This window comes from Budorcas taxicolor, chromosome 9 (genome assembly GCF_023091745.1).
Source record: "Budorcas taxicolor isolate Tak-1 chromosome 9, Takin1.1, whole genome shotgun sequence".
NCBI lineage: Eukaryota > Metazoa > Chordata > Mammalia > Artiodactyla > Bovidae > Budorcas > Budorcas taxicolor.
In genome coordinates, this window is record NC_068918.1 from 25908651 (window position 1) to 25930093 (window position 21443).

At 40.4% G+C, this 21443-nt stretch overlaps 1 protein-coding gene across 1 annotated transcript in view; it reads right to left on the reverse strand.

Moving 5' to 3' along the window:
- DSE (dermatan sulfate epimerase) overlaps positions 1-21443 on the reverse strand; it is a 72662-nt gene that overhangs the window by 42660 nt on the left and 8559 nt on the right. Inside the window, exon 2 of the mRNA XM_052645925.1 lies at positions 2141-2609. Within this exon, the coding sequence (XP_052501885.1) occupies positions 2141-2556 (416 nt within the window). The 5' untranslated portion in view covers positions 2557-2609. The remainder of the gene's footprint in view (positions 1-2140; positions 2610-21443) is intronic.

Sequence of the window (21443 nt, forward strand, 5' to 3'; positions counted from 1 at the left end):
AAGAGTCTAGGGATTGGGTGCGATTGCTCTTAAAACTAGTAATTTCCATAAAATCATTTAAAAGTACCACCGAGTAACAGTTCTTCCCAAGATAAAAATATTCTAGTAGCTTGACTTTTTATGCTAGGATAACTTAGGAAATACACAGCAGATATAAAGGTAAATTCTCAATTTCTGACCTTCATCTACCAGGAGGTCAAGAGAAAGAACTCAACTGTTCAGCTCTATTAAATCACAGACTGGCTTTTGGGTTACTGGATAATGGCATAGAGTTATACCTGTTTTATATCAATACTGCCTCAAAAAAAGTACCAGTCCTCTAGTATATTTCTACACATCTCCATCAACCAGTAATTCTGAACCTGCAGAAACTACGAAAATGATCATTTTTAAGTTTTATTTTCCTCCTTTTAATCCTTTCTAATGACAGCATTTAAGGTGGTGTTTACATGCCTGAATGGTTTTTATTATAATAAAATTGCACAGGTCTTGTGCAAGCCTCTTAATGTGATTGTATTTATCCTGATAAAGTCTCCATTTTAAACTGGTACTTCCCAGTTACCTACTCTTTCATGAGGTGAAATTAATGTTCCAGAATGGCTCTTTGGAACATTTCTATCAGTATCTTAATCTGTCAGATTTCACTTATCTATCTAAAACAAAAAGGACTTTACCTTTATAGACAACAAAGATTTTTTTCCTCAAATACTATAAATATGGCTGCCATTTTTAACTAACTGTACAATGTCAAGTAACTGTGATATCTGCTAACAGAACTTTATAGTTCAAATATCCAATTTGCATACATCATTTTTTTTATTATTTAAAAATTTTTTCCAAGCTTTACTGTATGGTTGGCAAATAAAAACTGAAGTCATACATCTTTTATGTTCTTTCTTGGAGTCAGGAATAGAATGAGTTAATCAAGAACAGAAACTATGGCATATATGGCTCAGCTTTGAAACAATCCAAATAAAAAGTTTCTTTTCAATCTAAAATATTGTAAGCTTCAAAATGATTATACATACCTAACAATAAGCCTTAAAAATAAGCTCTGATATGAATGTAATACCAATGCTTCTATAATCTTTTTCAGTAAGAAATTTCAGGAAATCCTTCAAACTCTATAAGCAAACAACATTCTTTATAATATTGCAGAAATTTAGGAAGAATTACATTTATTTATTGTATTGGCGGAATTCAGGAAGCTTGCAAGCTACCATTCTTCACCCCTATGATATGTGAGATGTAACTCACCACAACATTAAATGCATTCACTGATTTTTCTAATCATTTAAAAATGAGCTCTTTCTAACCTTAGGACAATTAACAGCCTAATAATTTTAAAAGGATATTTCATATAGTTTGCAATTGTTTTAATATAATTGGTCCATGACTATGTATTAAAACACAGTTTAAATAAGAATACACACAGAATCTCTAATTAATTCATCCCATACCTTCTGGAATCAGGGAGGCACATTAATTATAAACAAATAAATTTAAGCTAATCAAGAAGTGACAGGAAGTTTGTACTCAAATTTTGAACTTCTGAAAGTAAATTATTACATAATTAGAATTCCTCACATAATTATACTACAACTTTGGTTTTCATACAGGTTTGGGCAATTTGCTGGTTATTGGATAAGATCTTGTTTATAAATTGCCAGTTAATCCTATCACATTTACTTTTAGCTCTTCAAGCTCCTAATTGTCCTAAAATGGAAAGAAATCTTAATTGGAGGAAATCTCTTGCTGGCAAAAGGTTTTAACTACTTGGGGGTCAGTCAGAACCTAAGATCTGATGATAGTAATACAAGTGTGTTAAACAAGGGGGAAAGAAATCTCAACAATCAAGATGATACTATTTACTCAAGGCAGCAAATTATTTTTTCTTTGGTTAGACTGTATCTATAAATATTTTTCTTCTAACTTTAAACATGGAAGTTACTAGATCTTTGCAACTAGAGACCATTCATAAGCCACTGACAACACAAATAACAAGCAATCTTTCCCCTTCAATCACACACACACACACACAGAGTATATGAAAATCTGGCCTCTGAGATTCCACCTCCCTATGAATTCATTACTTAAATCACAGAGTTAATACAGTAAGAAGAAAAAGACAAAAATCTACCAACTAGGCTGAGCTGCCATCCTCTCCATGTAGTCTTTGGCCATATCTCGGGCTTCCATGTTCTCAGGATACAGCACACAGAACATTGCTAAGGCCCCCAAGTTGTTGCCGTAAATCTCATTCCAGCGGGCGCTGTACTCTTTGGGATCCCAAGGAGGGAGGTACTCTAAGGGGCTGGACAGCATGGTGTTCACAGCCTCAGTGAGCCGGGCGGCAATGTGCTCGTGGGAGCTGGCGGCCCTCAGCTGGAGCTCGGCCACCTCCGCCCTGGAGAAGTACAGCATTGGGTGGCTGTCGTAGTTGGCATTGGTGAAGGGGATCATGACTTCTGGATTCTCGTCTGTGACGCAGGCTGACACAAAGCAAAACAAACATATGAAAAACACACTGGGAGCCCCCCGTGTGTGAGTCCTCATCGTGGCATCAGATCTCCAAATCTCCAAGGCAGCCAAACCATCTTCGAAAGATCCTACAGGAGAATAAAAAGGAGAGGAGGTTATGTCAGCCAGAGGACCACTGAAGCAGGAAATATATGGTAGGCAGCCATCTTGCATACTATGAAAATTAAGCTTAAGAATTTTCAGATATTTCAAAAAGGCAACAAACATTTGAACTAGGAAGAAACTAAAACCTAATAATGTAATTAATTACACATGATACATCAGATATATTCATTGTGGAAAACAGAACTTTGGACTTGGGAAAATGGTGTAATATTTGCTCGAGTAGAGAAGAAAAACCCTAGCTGGCATTCTTCTCACATTTTATTGCACAAAAGCGTTTCAATTTTATGGTATTTTTGGACATTATTATGAAGGCTACAATAACCAAAAGCTGGTGGTGAAATGTCTGGGAATCTGAATGGACGTTAGGAAAAAAATCAGAAAATCCTGTCTTAATACAGCCTCCTGCACTCTTAAGTTTTCCCCTCCTTCTAACATTCTCCATTCTGAATGAGGGATTAGGATCAATACATCTATATGAATGTGAGCAGACAAAATATTATGAGTAAGGCTGAATATCCTCTTTGTGTCAGCAGAAGGTGGGGACAAGGACTAACAGAAGTAGGGTAAACATCTGCTAAGCCCATGCGTTCCCTGGGATGACATCAGCAGGCATGCAAGGCAAGATCAGACATGGGGCTGCTGGGACTGGAGACTGACATGCCTTCATTCAGAAAATAAAATTCCAGACTTAAAAGGCTGAAAGAACACGTGTGCATTTTCCCATTATTATTTGAAACTACTGTCTGCTTTTTTCATTTCGCACTCGGGATTTTGGTGTCATTCAGTTAAGTCAGACATTTAAACCAAGCTCACATATTTTCTTAAACTGCTTAACTTTCTTGAAAATCCTTTTCTTCAGTGGCAGCTTTGCTCACTAGTCAAAGAATGTCTTTCAAAGTAGGAACATTAAAAAAAAGAAACCCCTCAGCCTGGTCTATGTCCCACATCTGGGATAAAGCAGGCATAAAATCCCCCAGAGGCAAGTCAGGGAATTCTTAAAATTCTTCAGAGGGGAAAGGTTATGGAAAGCAGACCAGAAAAAGACAGTTTTATGTAAATAATGAACAGTAGTTTTCAATTATTAGAGGGAGAAACTGATGGAGAAAAAATCAATCTCCCCAGCTGAACACAAACCATTTTTCCAAGGAAAATCTGCCTCATCACATTCAGAAGAAAGAAAACCAAGGGTTTAACACACATTGGAGAACAACCCATACTCTTAACTTGGTCTGTGTCCAAGTGATGCAACACAGCATCATTTGTGGATGCTGCCATAAACGCTAGTATTCTTTATATTTCTGAATGTGCGTTAGCCTATATATAAAAAAGTCAGTGGCAGTGTATGTGTTAACTGTTTTAGACTTACTTCAAGAACAGAACTTTTAAGGAATAAAAAGTGAATATAGCCAAGCTACATAAAATATATAAAATAGAAATAACTCTTGGACTCTACCCATATTATGTCTAGCACCCAAATCTTCAAGGCGGCTGGCTGGACCCTTCAAGGTCAGAGAGCTAGCCAACAGAAACAGTCTTCGGTGGTTATGACTGAGGAGGGCTGTGGTCTCTGGTAACACAAGAGACGTGGCTCGCTCTGAAAGCTCCCTCCCCACCACCCTCACCCTGGCGTTTATTTTCTGCTCTTAAGAGAACAAGTGTGCTAATTAAAAAAAAAAAAAGCCTGCATATATTAAATCCCCACTGGATGGGGCCATCAATGCAATTAGCACTGTGAGGGTCTTAGGCATCCAGGGTGAGGATAGCTTGGAGGTTTCTCCTTTAACCGACCTCTACATAGATAGAACTGAGAATCTTCTCTGAACTACTGGTTTTTAAATGTGCAGCTCATGTTCTAGGTGGGTAAGCAGGTGGCGTGGGTTATGGAGGGATGGGTTGGAAGCTATGTGAAGACTAGAATCTGTATCTCAGATTTTGTACATGCTAAGTTGCTTCAGTCATGTCTGACTCTTTGCGACCCCATGGACTGTAGCCCACCAGGCTTCTCTGTCCATGGGACTCTACAGGCAAGAATATTGAAGCGGCCTGCTGTGCCCTCCTCCAGGGGATATTCTCGATCCAGGGATTGACCTGGTCTCTCATGTCTCCTGCACTTGCAGGAGGGTTCTTCTATACATACATTCCCTAAAAGGGGCTAAGGCTGATATGTTTTATTCTCTTACTTTCTCTTTTTCTAAGGAAAAAAAAAAGTTTTATTTTTAAATTTTTGGCTGCACCCTGCAGCATGTGGGATCTTAGTTCCCCAACCAGGGATCAAACCCACACTTCTGCATTGGAAGGCAGAGTTTTAATCACTGAGAAGTCCCTGCTTTGTTATATTCTCTTTCTCCTGCCTTATGTACAGCACCCTCCTACCCAGGTCTGGAGTCGCTGAGCTTAGAGAAGCTGCTCCAGTAAGACCCTCCCAATGCAGGACTGAACCACGCTGTGATCACAGCCACTTCTGCCATATGGCTTCCAGTTACACAGGACATGCCCGAGTATATTTAAACTAGAAGTGTTGCTCCTGAAGCACAGACCTCATTAAGATGTTGTTTTGGGAATGATGCCATCTCAATATGCCAACTGTTACTGAAGGTTCCCTAGTTATTGCTTCAAATTCATGTGGAGGTGTCAGGGCAGCAAGGCTTGAGTTACCACACATTGAAAACATTCCTGTTGGAATACATGTGGGTCAGGGTACAACCCACAGAAATTCTGCTAAACGATCATCTACGAAGACGGAGGAGAAGAGGCTGTGACACTCACAGGGGCACAAACTGTGCTGCTCTCCTTACGGCATACATGCAAGCAGCTATGAAGGCCTTTGCTGATCTACCCAAAGAGTTAACATCTCCTGCATCTGGCTGATGGCTGTATTACATGGGACTGTTTCAGCTGTTTATGCCAGACCTCTCCAAAGAGGGGACCACAGCTTCCTTTTTGCATCACAGGGGTTAGCAGTGTGTGCCTGGCATGTACAAGGCAGTCCACAGACACTGAACTTCTGGGCTTAGGAAGTGATAGAGGGGATCTTATCACTAAAATGAGCAAGGAGAAATCTTACTCCTCCTTACTTGAAGCTAAAGCAAGTTCAGAATTTTCGAGATACAGTTTCTGCGAGGAAACAAATAGAGAAAAATACTCATGAGGCCTAGTCACTACTGTAGCCTAAAAAACAATCAGTAGTTTACCAAAAAAACAGAAGGAAGAAAATAAATGAAACTTAACTAAAGTCTTTAGGCTGGTAACCCAAGGGAGACCTAGTTCTCATCTACCATCTTAAATCTGTCTAGGTTTTTATTGAAAAGCCCCTATATCCAGGTTTGGGGTTTCCCTTTAACCATCTACCTTCAGCGTTCTATGTACCCTCTCTGCCAAGGGAAGAGCTAGAATTAGATGAAAGGAGCATTTCTCAAGGCAATTTTAGGTGGACACTGGTGGCTAGGCTTTATGCTAACTTCATGTACTTATTTCAGTGCACATTAGGAAAAGCTATAACTATCATATCAAACCAGATTTCAACAGATACATAAAGTTCCTGTTTAAAATACATTTAAGTTTAAAAGTAAGTTTAAAAGAAAAACAAATGGATAAGGCAAAAGCTGTTGAAGGTGGTGCCTGAATGACCAAAATTTGGAAGATGCTGAAGGCTAAAGAGTTTACCAAAATGACCAACCGTGACCCTCCCCCTCTCTCTAACACAAAACACAACCAATTTCCTTAAATCTTTAAGCTGCCCTTGGCCCAGTTCAGGAGCAAGGCACCCTCAAAATGGCAAAATCGTGAGCTCCGCTCAGAAGCTGCCTATGAGTAGTGCACAGTGTACTCATAATTCAGTTCTCAGAATGGTTCTGAACGACTCTTTTTAGCCTCATTTCCTCCAACAGCCTTTCTTTCCTCTTCTCTTCCATCAGTTCTCTTTCCTAATTCAGTTTTCCTTCCCATTCTTTTATCTCACTCGAACAGCTCAGAGAGCAAAACATTCCTAACTTTAGACCTAATCAATGAATACAGTACAGTTGAGATCATTCAGACAGAAATATAATCATTTATCTGCTTGTATGCACCACATACATCTGCAGAAGTTCAACTGGCATTATGCTAAGGCCAAGTCAAATAACGTAAAAAGGATTTAACGAACTGCCCCAATTCCAATTATCTTAAGTAGGTCCACACAGAGCAACAATAAGCCTAAAGTTATTTTGCTTAATTCTGGTTCCAACAATCCATTGCAGATACTATGACTGCTGACACACAGCGATTTTGTGTGAAATGCTTCACATATTTAATAACTTCACGTGGCAAAACAGTACTAAGAGTTACTCTCACAAATCTCAGCATAAATATCTAGAGACAGAAATAAACCTGAATCTCCTAAGGCGTAAACCAAAGTTCTCTCCTTTAGCCAAATGTTTAACATTCAGTAACATTAAAAGTTTCCATTTTTGTCGTCCTTACACAAAGAAAGCACAGAAAGCGTAAGCCGAGAAGGAAAAGAATTGAAAACTATACCAGCACGTTGGTTTTCAAAAATGAAGTGGGCTTCCAAACAGTCTGAGGTGATTTATAAATGAAACACACAGTAGTACAAAAGTTCTTTCAGTTCCTCTGGTTTCAGAAATATAGAAAGTATAAAGATGGAAGTAAGAAATCACCCTATAGAAAGTAAACCATGTCCCAAATTAAGATGGATTTAAAAACCCCTTAAAATATGTGCCAAGTCTAAGGAACACAGCACTAATTAACATTATGGGCATGGAGTTGGGCAGACATGTGTATAAGTTGTCTACTAGTTTTGATCAACTGACTTCGGCTCTCAGAACCCCCATTCTCTCATTCATAAAATGGTCCCAACTTCCTGAGGCAAATAAATATTATATAATGCACTTAGCATAGAACCTGACATGAAATAAGAGCTCCATAAATATTTGTTATTTTTAACAAAAAGGAAGACATTTCAGACATGCAGGATAATATTAACCTACCCATAAAATATTTTATTTGAAAAAAATTAAGTATCATAAGTAAAAGAAGAACTAGAGATACCAATTGACTAGGGCAAGGTCACGCCACACGTTAAGAGATTTAGCTGAAACTAGAACTCAAGGCTCCCGATTCTTTCAGGCAGCATTCGTAGTGAGCTCAACGCTCATTGGAAAGGAAAGCATATGATCCCCGACATTCTTCAAAAATTTGTTGGGGGTTTTGCCCCCAAAGAAAAGTATAAACATTAAAGGAACTATTAACCGACTTTGATTGCTTTCCAAGGCCAGTTAATTATTCTCGGTGTACAAAAAGTGACTGCTTATTACTGTATTCTTTGGAAAGAAAGGCACAACGATACAGTAAGTGCTGGGAAAAACAATCTCTGGCTGGGGAGCTATTTCCAGTAACAGGTTTATATCGTGGAAAGAGTACAAGAGTACTTGGAGGATATCTACTCCCATTGCCAGGGATGATGATTTCACCTCAGTCCAGGGTCTGGTCTTGGCTCAGACTATCATCTCAGCTGATCATCCTAAGAGATGGAAGCTGATGTTATGATAATAAAACTAAATCCCTCCTCCCTCAGCATATATAAAGCCAGAATGTCAGTGCATTCATTTTTCAGAAATACAACGATCAAGAAGACTGGGAAATATTTTCTGGCTTCATTAGAAAAATACACAGGAAGCAGAAGTATTAGATAATTGCCTGGTGTATAAGGAATCAGAACAAAGGCAGTGGGAAGGGCCCTGGGCTTGGAGCAATTCAAACAGTCAAGAATACCACCATATTGTACTTGAATGGAGTCTGCGTTGTCAGCCCCTGTCACAAATGCCCCTGGGATACCACTAAAAATAAATGCTAAAAAATGAATTGTAATAGGGTGATTGCAGCCATGAAATTAAAAGACACTTACTCCTTGGAAGGAAAGTTATGACCAACCTGCTGCTGCTGCTGCTAAGTCACTCCAGTCGTGTCTGACTCTGTGTGACCCCATAGACGGCAGCCCACCAGTCTCCCCCGTCCCTGGGATTCTCCAGGCAAGAACACTAGATAGCATATTAAAAAGAAGAGACATTACTTTGCCAACAAAGGTCAATCTAGTCAAGGCTATGGTTTTTCCTGTGGTCATGTATGGATGTGAGAGTTGGACTGTGAAGAAAGCTGAGCACCGAAGAATTGATGCTTTTGAACTGTGGTGTTGGAGAAGACTCTTGAGAGTCCCTTGGATTGCAAGGAGATCCAACCAGTCCATTTTAAAGGAGATCAGTCCTGGGTGTTCTTTGGAAGGAATGATGCTAAAGCTGAAACTCCAGTACTTTGGCCACCTCATGCGAAGAGTTGACTCATTGGAAAAAACCCTGATGCTGGGAGGGATTGGGGGCAGAAGAAGGGGACGACAGAGGAAGAGATGGCTGGATGGCATCACCAACTCGATGGACGTGAGTCTGAGTGAACTCCGGGAGTTGGTGATGGACAGGGAGGCCTGGCATGCCACGGTTCATGGGGTTGCAAAGCGTCGGACACAACTGAGCGACAACTGAACTGAATGCCACTTAGGAAAGAACAGTAAAACGTGCACCACCAACCCCTCCCCAGAGCTCCTGCACCACCTCCACTAAGCTTAGCTCAACAGTAACCATTCTAATTTGCCCAACCCAATGGACAGGCCCAATAGTTAATACTGTGTTGGCCAAAAAGTTTGTTTGGGTTGTCCTGTAAGCCGAACAAACTTTTTGGCCTACCAAATACATGTCTAGGACAGCTGACCCTCCCACACTAGAACTGGAGGTGCCCTTATTGATGAAGGGCTAAAACAGTCTAGTAAACAGACAACTGAATGCCCCTGACATTGTACCTATGCCCTGGTAAACGCATAGACTTTGCAGAAGTTTGCAGCTTCAGCTCCTTCTTCATGCGTCCACTGAACCCAAGTTCCCTTCCTGCTTAGGCCTCCAGTCAGGTTTTAGGCAAACCAATGGTCTGAGAGCACTAATATCTCCCAGCAGAGCTATATATTTCCTTCTCTGATCTATTTTAGGATTTGACTCTCAAAGAAACCTATTTCCAAGTATTTGAGAAACATCTTGCCGTGGTCTCACACATACTACTGCACCATTTCCATATGTTTTAAGTAGAATATACATATATATTTAAAGTTCTCCTCGCTTTTCTATTTCAATTTTATTAAATGCATCATTAGGATAATTTTAAAAATTATTTTACCTCAGTATAAAAATAAAACCTTATAGGTCCTTGGTAGACTTTTGTAGTGAAATAAATCTAACATTATTCTTAAATATATCAAATGCTAAGAAAACATATGGTTTTGGTACCATACAATCATTCCCTAAAATTATACTCCCTGATGTGTAAAGCCTATGGACTCAGCCAAAAAAGAAAAATTTAAAAACCAAGCACTCTTAATCAAAATGAAAGTTCTTTTTTTACTGACGGCTTACTGTTTCCTTATTTAAGGGTGAAATGAAATATATCTCCCCAAAAAGTCATTTCCAAACAAAAGTCCACAATATGAAATTATAACATACGGAACCCCAAGAATTTACACAAACTACTGAGGGAGTAATCATAACCCTGAACCCACAGAGCAAAACCACACTCTGTAGAATAATGGTGTTCACCCCCTTCACACTCAATGCTGGAGAAACTTTAGGTTAGGTCTGTAAGTTAAGTGCAGCCCTGCACAGTGAAAGAAAATTTCCACGTGTCTCTAGGAAAGTTGTTTAGAAGATTCCACATTTTCTCATTCTACATTTTCTCTGAAGTTCACATCTTTGCAACATCAACAACAGTAACTGTATAACTTCTTTATATAAGAAGGAGAATTAAGCTGGATTATATTTTTAAGTGGTCATACGTATTTTCTGGCGTCAAATCTGAAATCTCCATCTCACATGCACCGCAGACTTTTGTTTGAGTAATTTAGTGGCTATCAAACTTAAGGTATATTCAGGCAGAGAGTTTTGCCTGCTACGCATTCCTACAAAACTAAAAACCATTAAGATTCTGTTTTTGAGAGAGTGGTTGTCCTACAGAAAGCAGAGAGGAAGTAAAATTTTCATGGAGGCGAAGAGAGAACAGGATGGAGAGTAGGGGGAGAGAAGTATCTACAAAGCCACTAAAGAGACTACTAGAGTACTGAATTTTACCTGCAAAAATGCTCAAAGAGAAAATGAAATGGTTTTAGACTCTCTAAGACAAGCTATAAGTAAATTCTAGTTTATCTAGCAGTGTAACAGTTGGATATCTTCTGATCGGTACTTGTTACAGTTTTCATGGATTTTCTTAATGATGACATGGGACGACAATATCCTATTTTCAGAATTTTTTATTCTTACATTATTTTCAGAATAATCTAATGCTGAGTATGAAAGTGAAAGTCGCTTAGTCATGTCCAACTCTTTGTGACACCATGGACTATACAGTCCATGGAATTCTCCAGGCCAGAATACTGGAGTGGGTAGCCTTTCCCTTCTCCAGGGGATCTTTCCAACTCAGGAATCGAACCCAGGTCTCCTGCATTGCAGGTGGATTCTTTAGCAGATGAGTCACCAGGGAAGCCCAAGAATACCAAAGTGGGTAGCATATCCCTTCTTCAGCAGATCTTAGTATAAGTAAGTGTATTTCTTTTTTGGCATTCTGAATCTTTTAAAAAGTGGTAGCTTATGTATTTTAAGTTTTCCACTGTATTGTTTTCCAGAATTGGAATACCAATTCCATACCTATACTGGGAGTAAGACTTTCTTGTATTTATTCATTAATTCAGCTATGTATTGAGCAGCCATAAACCTAGAAACTATATTAGGCATGAGGCTACAAGGTAAAATTTCTCCCTTAGTCCAAAGCAATTTATTTAACTTACTGTACCTGGCCCCAAAGAAAATCAGCAATCCTTTTTGTGTTCAAAATTTTTCGGAATCAAAGATTTTTCTAGAAGAGTCTCAAAAACTAGCTTTGACTTTCTCAGCAATAGCTTTAAACATGAAAACACTATTTTCGGGCATAACTGACTAAAAGCATAAAGCATGTAAAGAAGATGAATAAAGATAATGAAGCCAAGAGCTAAATATAACCTCATACAGTTTCAAATAACAGTTAACTTAAACCAGGAGATGTCCATGAAAACTAAAGGAAAAATTTTCTTCCTGCCACAGATTCATAAGGGCAGACTGGTGAGGCAGTTAAGAAGGCTGGCCCAGGGGTCAGAGTGGCTTTTTTCACCACTGTGTGACTGTGGGCAAGCTAAACCAATTCCCTTACTTAAAATGAAGAGGACAATGGTACTTGTCTCACAGGCTGGTTGGGAGATTAAATGACATAACACCTGGGAAGTAATTAACACTTTCTGGTAAGGGTTCCCCCAAAATGCCAGTTCTCATCATTCACCTCAGAACCCGATCAGTGATTGAGGGCACAAGCAGGAGCCAGACTTGAGAGTTTGAATCCCCGCACCACCATATCCTTTGCGATGTTCCTGTTTCCTCCTCTATAAAATGGATAAAATGATACATTCCTCACAGTGTTTCTGTGATCTTAAATTAGCTTCAAGCATTAAAAAGGTCACTGGGATTTACACAGTGTTCAACAAATGCTGGCAGTTGTCATCATCTTGTCAATAAGAACACCAAGGTTAGTCCACAGGAGAGAAAGCGCGCCATGACACCAGGAGGAAGTGCTCACAAACCATCACTCACAGAAGGTTATTTTTAAAATAGGTACAATGCACCATGTATTCATAACCTTGTAGAGTCTTCAAAAGCCTACAAATACCAAATATTTTGACAAATATAAAGTATCTGATGCCAAGAAGTTGGTCTTTCTTCCTGCTCAATGGCTCATTTATAACTTTGAGGCTACACATTCCAAGTAACTGAACACATGTGAGGAGAAAATAAGTTTCTACATTTAATACTATTTCTTTGGCAACCAAATTTTATACAGAGAGATAAAGCTTACTGATAAACCATTCTGATTGTATATGTGCTCACCCAGTCAGAAAAATATCCTGAACATAGGTCTTGAAGTTTAAAGATGAAAAACTTACTTCTGAACTTAAAATTTTTAAATCTTACATTTGATTGAAATACATTTTCTACTTCCCATGAAAGTGACAGAAAGTGAAGTCGCTCAGTCGTGTCCAACTCTTTGCGACCCCATGGACTGTAGCCTACCAGGCTCCTCCGTCCATGGGATTTTCCAGCAATAGTACTGGAGTGAGTTGCCATTTCCTTCTCCAGGAGATCTTCCCAACCCAGGGATTGAACCCAGGTCTCCCACATTGAAGGCAGATGCTTTACTGTCTGAGCCACCAGGGAAGTCATAAATGGTATTATATATTAATTTTCAGTTAACAATGTAATTCTTTGAATTTGTGGACATAAGTATCTCTAATTCTGTAACCAAATCTCCTCCTTTGATTTTTGAGATATATAACTTCTTTTCTCAGCACCTGTGATGGTTACTTTTATGTGTCAATCTGACTGCAGCCATACAGTGCTCAGGTATTTGATGAAACGTTATTTCTGGTTGTGTCTGTGAAAGGTTTCCTGAAGAGATTAGCATTAGAAGTGGCAGACTGAATAAAGCAGATTGCTGTTTCAAATGTAGGTGAGTCTTGTTCAATTCACTAAGGATCTGAATAGAACAAAAAGGCAGAGGAAGGGAGAAATCCCCTCTTCCCTCCCTTTCTCTCTGCCTTACTGATGAGCGCAGACATCATCTCCTCCTGCCCTTAGACTGGAACTTATACTGTCAACCTTTCCTGGGTTCTAGCTTACAGACAATCGCTTCCATAGCTGCATGAGTTGCATGAGTCAATTCTTCTGCCTCAACATCAACTTCCAGGCTACCCTCCCTCCTTTCTACCTCTTTCCTGACTCCAGTCAATACCATACTTGGAGGTCAGTGCCTGTATTTTTCTAGCCCAGTATCTGGAAACTTCTGTGGGATAAGTCATGACAACAATTATATATTTTTCAGGCAAAGTACCACAAAATACATTTAACTTCTCATACATAATCTACTCTGGTTCATTCATTTACCTATTTACCTAAAACTATGCATATTTAGAATATGTTCTTATATCATCTCCTTCAGCATTAGGTCCTATACATTTACCCTCTAATGATAATGATTCTAGGAAGCACTAATACCATGTTCAAAGCCCTACCTAGCTATGCAGGAAAGGGTTAACTCAAATCCTACACATTTCTAAGAAAGGACTGGCCCATGTCTGGTTCATGGGAGATGAGTTCTGAGCTCTCATTATATTCTATGTGATAAGAGGATTTTTGGGTGCCTGAGGCCTTGGGCCATGTGGTACTATTAATATCAGACAGTTTATACTAACAATGGGATTCACAATGAACTGTCTTTGCTCTGGGGGATCAAAATCTGAATAGCTAAAGTCAGTCATGCAGGCATTACAAGCTTCCACGACTGAACCCCAATAAAATCCCTGAATGCCAAGGCTCAAGTGAGCTCCCCTGGCTGGCAACTCTTTGTGAGTGTTGTCACATATTCTTGCCAGGAGTGGAACTTCATTAGCAGAGGACGACGGAAGCCTGTGCCCGGTTCCTCCCAGACTTCACCCCGTGCACCTTTTCTCTTCACTGATTTCAGTCTCTATCCTTCGGCTGTGTTAAACTATAACCACAATTCTAACAACTTTTTGAGTCCTTCTAGTGAATCACTGAGCCCAACCGTGGTCGGAACTCCCTGACCTCCTTTTTAGTTCAATGATCTAAATTTCTGTTAGAATTCTGAAAGTCTTGCTATAGCACTTTGTCCCATTACATAAGAAAATGTCATGATACTTTTCACCAACTCTTTCTCCTTACTCAACTTCTGATATTGTTCCATTTTAAACCCCCCAAAATGATTGTGTCCAAGGATGTTGCTGTTGAAGCAAAGGACACAGCAGAATACTGGACTTAGTATTAAACAGCTTAAAAGCTTCAGATATTGTCTAAAAATGAAATACATAATGTTAGCTGGAAAAGCTTAGAAGACTTTCACTAGGAAGTAATTTGCTGGCACTAAACATACCATTCCAGTTCATTTGTTTAAAATTAAAATGTCACTTATTGGATGGTACGTATGGAGTGATGCTTTTAACACTATACACAGTTCTTTTTCATCTCTTACTTATATTTAAGCATTCTTCCATTTTTTAATCTTCTATTTTTTTTTTTTGTCTTCACATTCTCAAACTTTTTTATGTGTAGTTTTGTTCTCATCCTCCTTTTTGTCTCACGGATCATAGTTCCTTGGCATTAAAATCCCTGAGTACTTTCCAAATGTCCTCCTATGAATCATAATCAAAACTCAGAATACCACAGACTTGGTTTGTAGAACAAAGATACAGAGATGTAATTAACCCAAAGACGCAGGCACTGCCGTCTCAGACTTCCCCATCTCAGTCTCAATTACTGGCAATCAATCCTGCCAGAAATTCAGGCCCAAACTCCCTTCCTTCCCTTCCCCGCTTTGTCTCCATATTCAAACCATCAGCAAATTCTGTTGGCTCCATTCTCAAAATACATCCAGAATCCAGCCACTTTCGCCACCACCGTAACAGCCTAAGCCACATCATGTCTTGCCCAAATTACTCCAATAGCTTCCAAACTAGTCTCCCTGTCTTCGCCCTCACCTCCAGTGGTCATTCTCGACACAGGAGCCAGAGCTGACCTGTTCAACCATAACTCAGATTATGTCACCACTCTGGTTAAAACCCTCCAAAGGTTTCCCATCTCATGTACCAACATGTGTGCTTGCTCAGTCGCGCAGGTCATGTCTGACTCTTCAAGAACCCGTGGATTGTAGTCTGCCAGGCTCCTATGGCTGTGGGATTTGCCAGGCAAGAATACTGGAGTGGGCTGTCATTTCTTCCTACAGGGGATCTGCCCGACCCAGGGATTGAACTTGCATCTCCTGGGTCTCCTCCAGTGGCAGGAGGATTCCCTACCACTGCCTCACCTGGGAAGTCCCAAAGTACCACCAAGAGCTCTCAAGTCATTATGTGGACCGGTTGTGGAGTCTCCACATCCTACAGCTCTCCCACTCTTTTCCCTCCCAGTCACATGGTCTCTCTATCCCTATACACATGTGGGCACTCCCTTCCCAGTGCCTATGAGCCTGTTCCTCCCCCAGACATCTGCACGGCTTGCTCCCTCACTTCCTTTAAGTATTTGCTCAAATGTCACTTTCTCAGTGAGGCCAGATGTGACCATCTCATCTAAGCTACATCCTTACACGTTTAACCACCATCACTCCCTAAACTCCCTTCTGGGTTTTATTTTCCTTCATGGCACTTATAACTCTAATTACTGTACAACCGACTTATTTTTTGTGTGTGCCTGGCTTTCCCCTCTAGAATGTAAGCTCCATGAGGGCACTTTGCTTTTTGCTATATCCCCACCACCTAAGCATGCCCAGCACTTAAGAAACAGAGAATATTTATGGAATTGATGAATTTAATGAACGTGTTTAAGATGCAAAGCTTTAAATACTCAGAGATAACTAAACATACAGTTAGATAACTATATAAATACAACTACATAAAAAGAATAAATAAAGATCTTTCGAGTATAACTTTTGGAGGTAAAATGTATTACAATGCCTGAACTTTAAAAGACTGCTGAGTGTGATTATTAATGACAGAGTTGACTGAGAGCTGCCCTCTGCCCAGCACCCTTCCAACCCTCACTCAGGCAAAGCCCCACGTATACCCTTGACTGTGGTTGGCTCCTGTACCCCCAAGCCCACCATGTCCTGGTCAACGTGCCTGGTCTGCTTCTGACCACAGTCCACTCCCTGAGGATTCCGTGCTGTTTCCCAACATTCTATGAGTGGTTTTCATGGGTTTCCTGACAGTTTTCTCCTAAATGTCACCTCAAAATTTTCGGCCCCTTTTGCATGGGATTAGACATTCTGCTCCTCCCCTTTCTCCAAGCTCAGACCAGCCAGGCCTCCTTCATGCAGGATGGCTGCATATGCTAAGACTTTCACTGAGGATCTTCTGTTCTGAAATTTAAGTTTCAAATTTAAATTTCCTTCATGTCCCTTCTTTTAACCACATTCCCAAAGATTATCATCATAATGTAATGGTTTGTTATAAAGGTTTTATTATTGCTATTATTTGGATATTTTATTTTAAATTGGAGGATAATTGCTCTGTAATGTATGTTGGTTTCTGCCCTACAACAATGTGAATGAACATTAAGTATATATATTCTTTTCCTCTTGAGTCTCCCTTCCACCCCACCCCTCTAGGCCATCATAGAGCACCAGGTTCAGCTCCCTGTGCCATACAGCAGCTTCCCACTGGCTATCTATTTTACACATGATAGTGTATATATGTTGATGCTACTGGAAATTTAAAAAAAAAATCCTCTGTACTGCCAACATTTCTTTTATGCAGAGATGTCAAAAGAATAAGGGTGCTTTCTAATTAATTATTCTTCCTTTCACACCTACATTATTCCTATTATTTTGTGCTAAAAACTCCTTGTGACAGTTTTTATAGTTCAGTCTATAAAACATTACTAGTCAAGACACAATTTTTGAGGAGATATGTTACTAGACAGTAGAGACCATGCATGCTGTGAAGAATAAGACAATAATTTCTGAACTGATGGTGACAGATTCACAGGCCAAAACACATTTTCCTGCCAGAAATAGCTCAACTCAGAGCCTGAAACTGCCAGATATTTAATGTTTGTGTCTGTATGTTCTAGGTCATGAACATTTAACTTGGTGTCTATATCCTCCTATCAGTGAATTTACTGTATTTTTTTCTGACTTTGGCATTCTATTCTGGTAGTGGTAGCCCCATTCTTTGTATCTAAAACTAGGAATAACACCTCTCATATCCACCCTACTCATTTCACCCCATCTCTGCTCATGGCCAGATTCTACCTAGCTATTTCTTTTGGTCAAACCTGAAGGAATTCTCTTCATCCATGCTGGAGAAAACTCCTCTTGTACTGATTTTATTTCTTAGACCTTCTTCTTATGTTCTGTCCTACATGAATGTGGAGACTAGATGACCATTTGCCAAGTCAATTCCTGAGTTAAATGGGCAGAGATGACACTTAAGATGCTCCAAATGAAAGAGTCTGTGAAGTAATTTTGACTCTTTCAGTGATACATCCTTTATTGTGCTCTCCATGGAGGCTGAAAGCCATTCTCCCCAACCCACAAGCAAGATGGGAACCAGCCTCTTCCGTTCCTGGGGCCACCTTAGTTTTCTCAGTGACTCGTCAGGGGTGACTCTCCTGGCACGTTCATCTCTTGCAATCATTATTTGTCTCTGTACTCTTTTTAATCTTCATGGGTCATTTCTATTGTTTTGGAATATTTCTCAACCTCTCAGTGATTTGGGAAACTCAACACTAAAAACCTGTGTGCACGCATGTGTAGTCATGTCTGACTCTTTGCAACCCAATGGACTGTAGTCCCCCAGGCTCCTCTGTCCATGGGACTGTCCAGGCAAGAATACTGGAGTGGGTTGCCATTCCCTTCTCTAAGGGATCTTCCCAACCCAGGGATCAAACCCACATCTCTTACATCTCCTGCATTGGCAGGCAGATTCTTTACCATTAGCACCACCTGGGAAGCCCAGAGGCATCAATTTCTATCTTACCTCACAGCTGCATATCTACTCACTTACTCATTTTCAATTAAATCCTCAGCAAAATCCTTATTCTGCAACATTAGATTTTTGCCTCTTTTCAAAAGTATTCAATTCTTCCTTTATCACCTATATTTGGGGACAGTAACATATCATCCAAATTTACAGAGAAAATTGAAATTATCCAGGTGGCTCAGAGGTTAAAGCGTCTGCCTGCATCTGCCTGCAGTGTAGGAGACCTGGGTTCGATTCCTGGGTCAGGAAGATCCCCTGGAGAAGGAAATGGCAACCCACTCCAGTATTCTTGCCTGAAGAATCCCATGGACACAGGAGCCTGGTGGGCTGCAGTCTACCGGGTTGCAAAGAGTCAGACACGACTGAGTGACTTCACTTTCAAACTTACCTTAATATCTTTATCTCTAATTCTAAATGGAAAGAAGTCATGGAGAGTGCCATCCTGCAAAGATAGAAGAAAGGCAAAAAGATCTTTTCAGGACTTAGGGAGCACACAAATATCCAAGGCCAACCATGCACAATGTGTCCACTGCTGTTCAGGAAACAGTGCAAGTCCAGACAAAGAGGAGGCAGAAGAGCCATGGATAGCTCATTACTTATCTCCCATATAAAACCACAGAGGCCTCCTCTTTTCTACAGTCCTTTAGGCATGTCATGGCATAGTGTAGTAGACTCAAAAGGTCTAACTTGAAATCAGTAATGGGTGGAATTGGGTCCTACAAAAATTCCTGTGTTGGAGTTTTAATACCCAAGGCCTCAAAATATGACCTTATTTGGAAACAGGGTCCAAATAAACCACAGATATAATTAAGATATAACAATTATAATTAAGTTAAGATGGGCTTACTGGAGTAGGATGGGCTCCTAATCCAATACGATGGTTATCTTTATGAAAAGGGGCAGTCTGATGACAGAAATGCAAAACCAGGGAGAATGCCAGGATGAGATGCAGCACGAGATCAGGGTGAAGTGTCCACAAGCCAAGGACACTGAAGACGGAAAGAAACCACCAGAAGCTGGGAGAAAGGCATGGGGCTGGTTCTCTCGGCCGTGGAAGGAGCCAATCCTGCTGATGCTTGCGTTTTGGACTTCTAGCCTCACAGAACTGTGAGACAGTAGATTTCTGTTGTGTGAGCCACTCAAGCGGAGGTACTTTGTTACAGCAGCCCTAATAAACTACACGCAGTCCTAGTCTTACAATGTTCTCATTCCTAAAATTGTTGTTGTTCACTAAGTTGTGTCCAACTCTTTGCAACCCCATGGACTGCAGCACTCCAGGCCTCGTTCCATTTCTAAAGTAGGGATCGTAATTTTTATTTTATCTACACCAAAGGCTGCTAGAAACAATAAACATATATAGTGCTTACCGAATACTAGGAACTATGCTAGGTAGTTCACATGGGTTAACTCATTTAATCTTCACCACAATGCCGTAACACAGATACTAATATCGTCCCCTTTCCATAGCTGAGGAAACCGAGGCACAGCAGAATAGTAAGGAAGAGAAAAGTGAAAGTGGAAGTTGCTCGAAGTGTTGGACTCTTTGCAACCCCATGGACTGTATAGTCCATGGAATTCTCCAGGCCAGGATACTGGAGTGGGTAGCCTTTCCCTTCTCCAGGGGATCTTCTCAACCCAGAGACTGAACCCAGGTCTCCCACATTGCGGGCAGATTCTTTACCAGTCAAGATCACACAGAAAGTGAAGGGGCCAAGATATAAGCCCATGCAGTCTGACAGCATTACCCATGAAATAACTATCTTTGTAAACTATCAAGGTCCTTCCTAATTAAATAAATCACCATCATCATAACCACTTTCCTACTCAAGAGCCTCTATTTCCCACAGCAGAAATAACAATTTTCTCCTCCAAGAGCTTCCACAGTCTAGTTCTGGCCCGTCTCTTCAACATCAGCATTCACTTCCTTCCCACACAAACTCTCCCTTCACGCTTAACTGCTCATCCTTGCTTGAGCACGACTCATATTTTATCCTTGATTCCTACTGTTACTCTCTCTGAGGGTTCCCTCTACCTGCTCCACATCAACCTCATACCTTTCTCAAAGAGCACAGTGCTATCTACGAAGTATTCCCTAGCAACTCTATCCACAAGTGCCCTCCCCTAGGGCCCCATACACGCATTGCTCAATACTCTTTGAGAATTCAGGGAAGGTGCCAACCAAGAAAGTGCACCTGCCCTTTTATAAAATGGTAAAACAAAGAAAATATCTACACAAACCACTAAAGAAAAAGGAAGTAAGAAAATTCCCTGACAGCGCAGTAGTTAGGCCTCTGAGCTGCCGTTGCAGGGGCATGGTCTGATCTCTGGTTGGGGAGCTAAGATCCTTGAGGCCAAAAGAAAAAGAATTGTATGAGAATTACAAAGTACTATTGAAATTTTTAGAAATCAATACTTCCAACTGAGTTGAAGAAGGATGGCTGCACCGAAGGGCATCTGAACTGGGTCTTAAAAAGGGATCAGGAAGAATGTCTATAGCTAGCTATCTATAACTATCTTTATCTCCACTAATTAATACACTCAGTACTAATAACATGCACACTGAGTTACTTGAAGATACTTGTTTTCTCCTTTTCTCACATTTATTGTTTCAGTCCTCTCTGAATCCAAAAGGGCTCTGAGACAGATCTCACCTGCTCAGGTATAAGCTGCTGGGAGGTGGGGATCTTAGATCCCCTTAGATCTTCTTTGTCTTCCCTATGGTGTCATGCACGAATGATTATGTGCAACACAGGCCTTCAAAAAGATTTGTGGAAAACAAGGAAAGAATTCATGAAGAAGGTACAGAAGATAGGAGAGAGACTGTCATGAAAGGAGATAAGGGAGTTTGCATGATTTTTCTAAGAAGTTCTCCTTGACCTGGCGGCTACCCCACTCCTTAGCTCACTCCTCTTCCTGCGCCTTTGCTTAGCTGGTGGCTGTGCTTGCAAGGCTTTCTCTCCTCCCCCTTTTGGCATAAAATCCTCTGAGGTGCAGTTTATTTTCCCCTCCTTGCTGAGTATTCTTCGCCCACGTAATGCTCACAGACATCTTTCTTCCTGCAATCCTGTTGCAAGGATTTGTCTGTTTAACACTTAATTGTTCTCATAAAGTTTCATACTCAGTTATCCTTCTCCAACCAGAC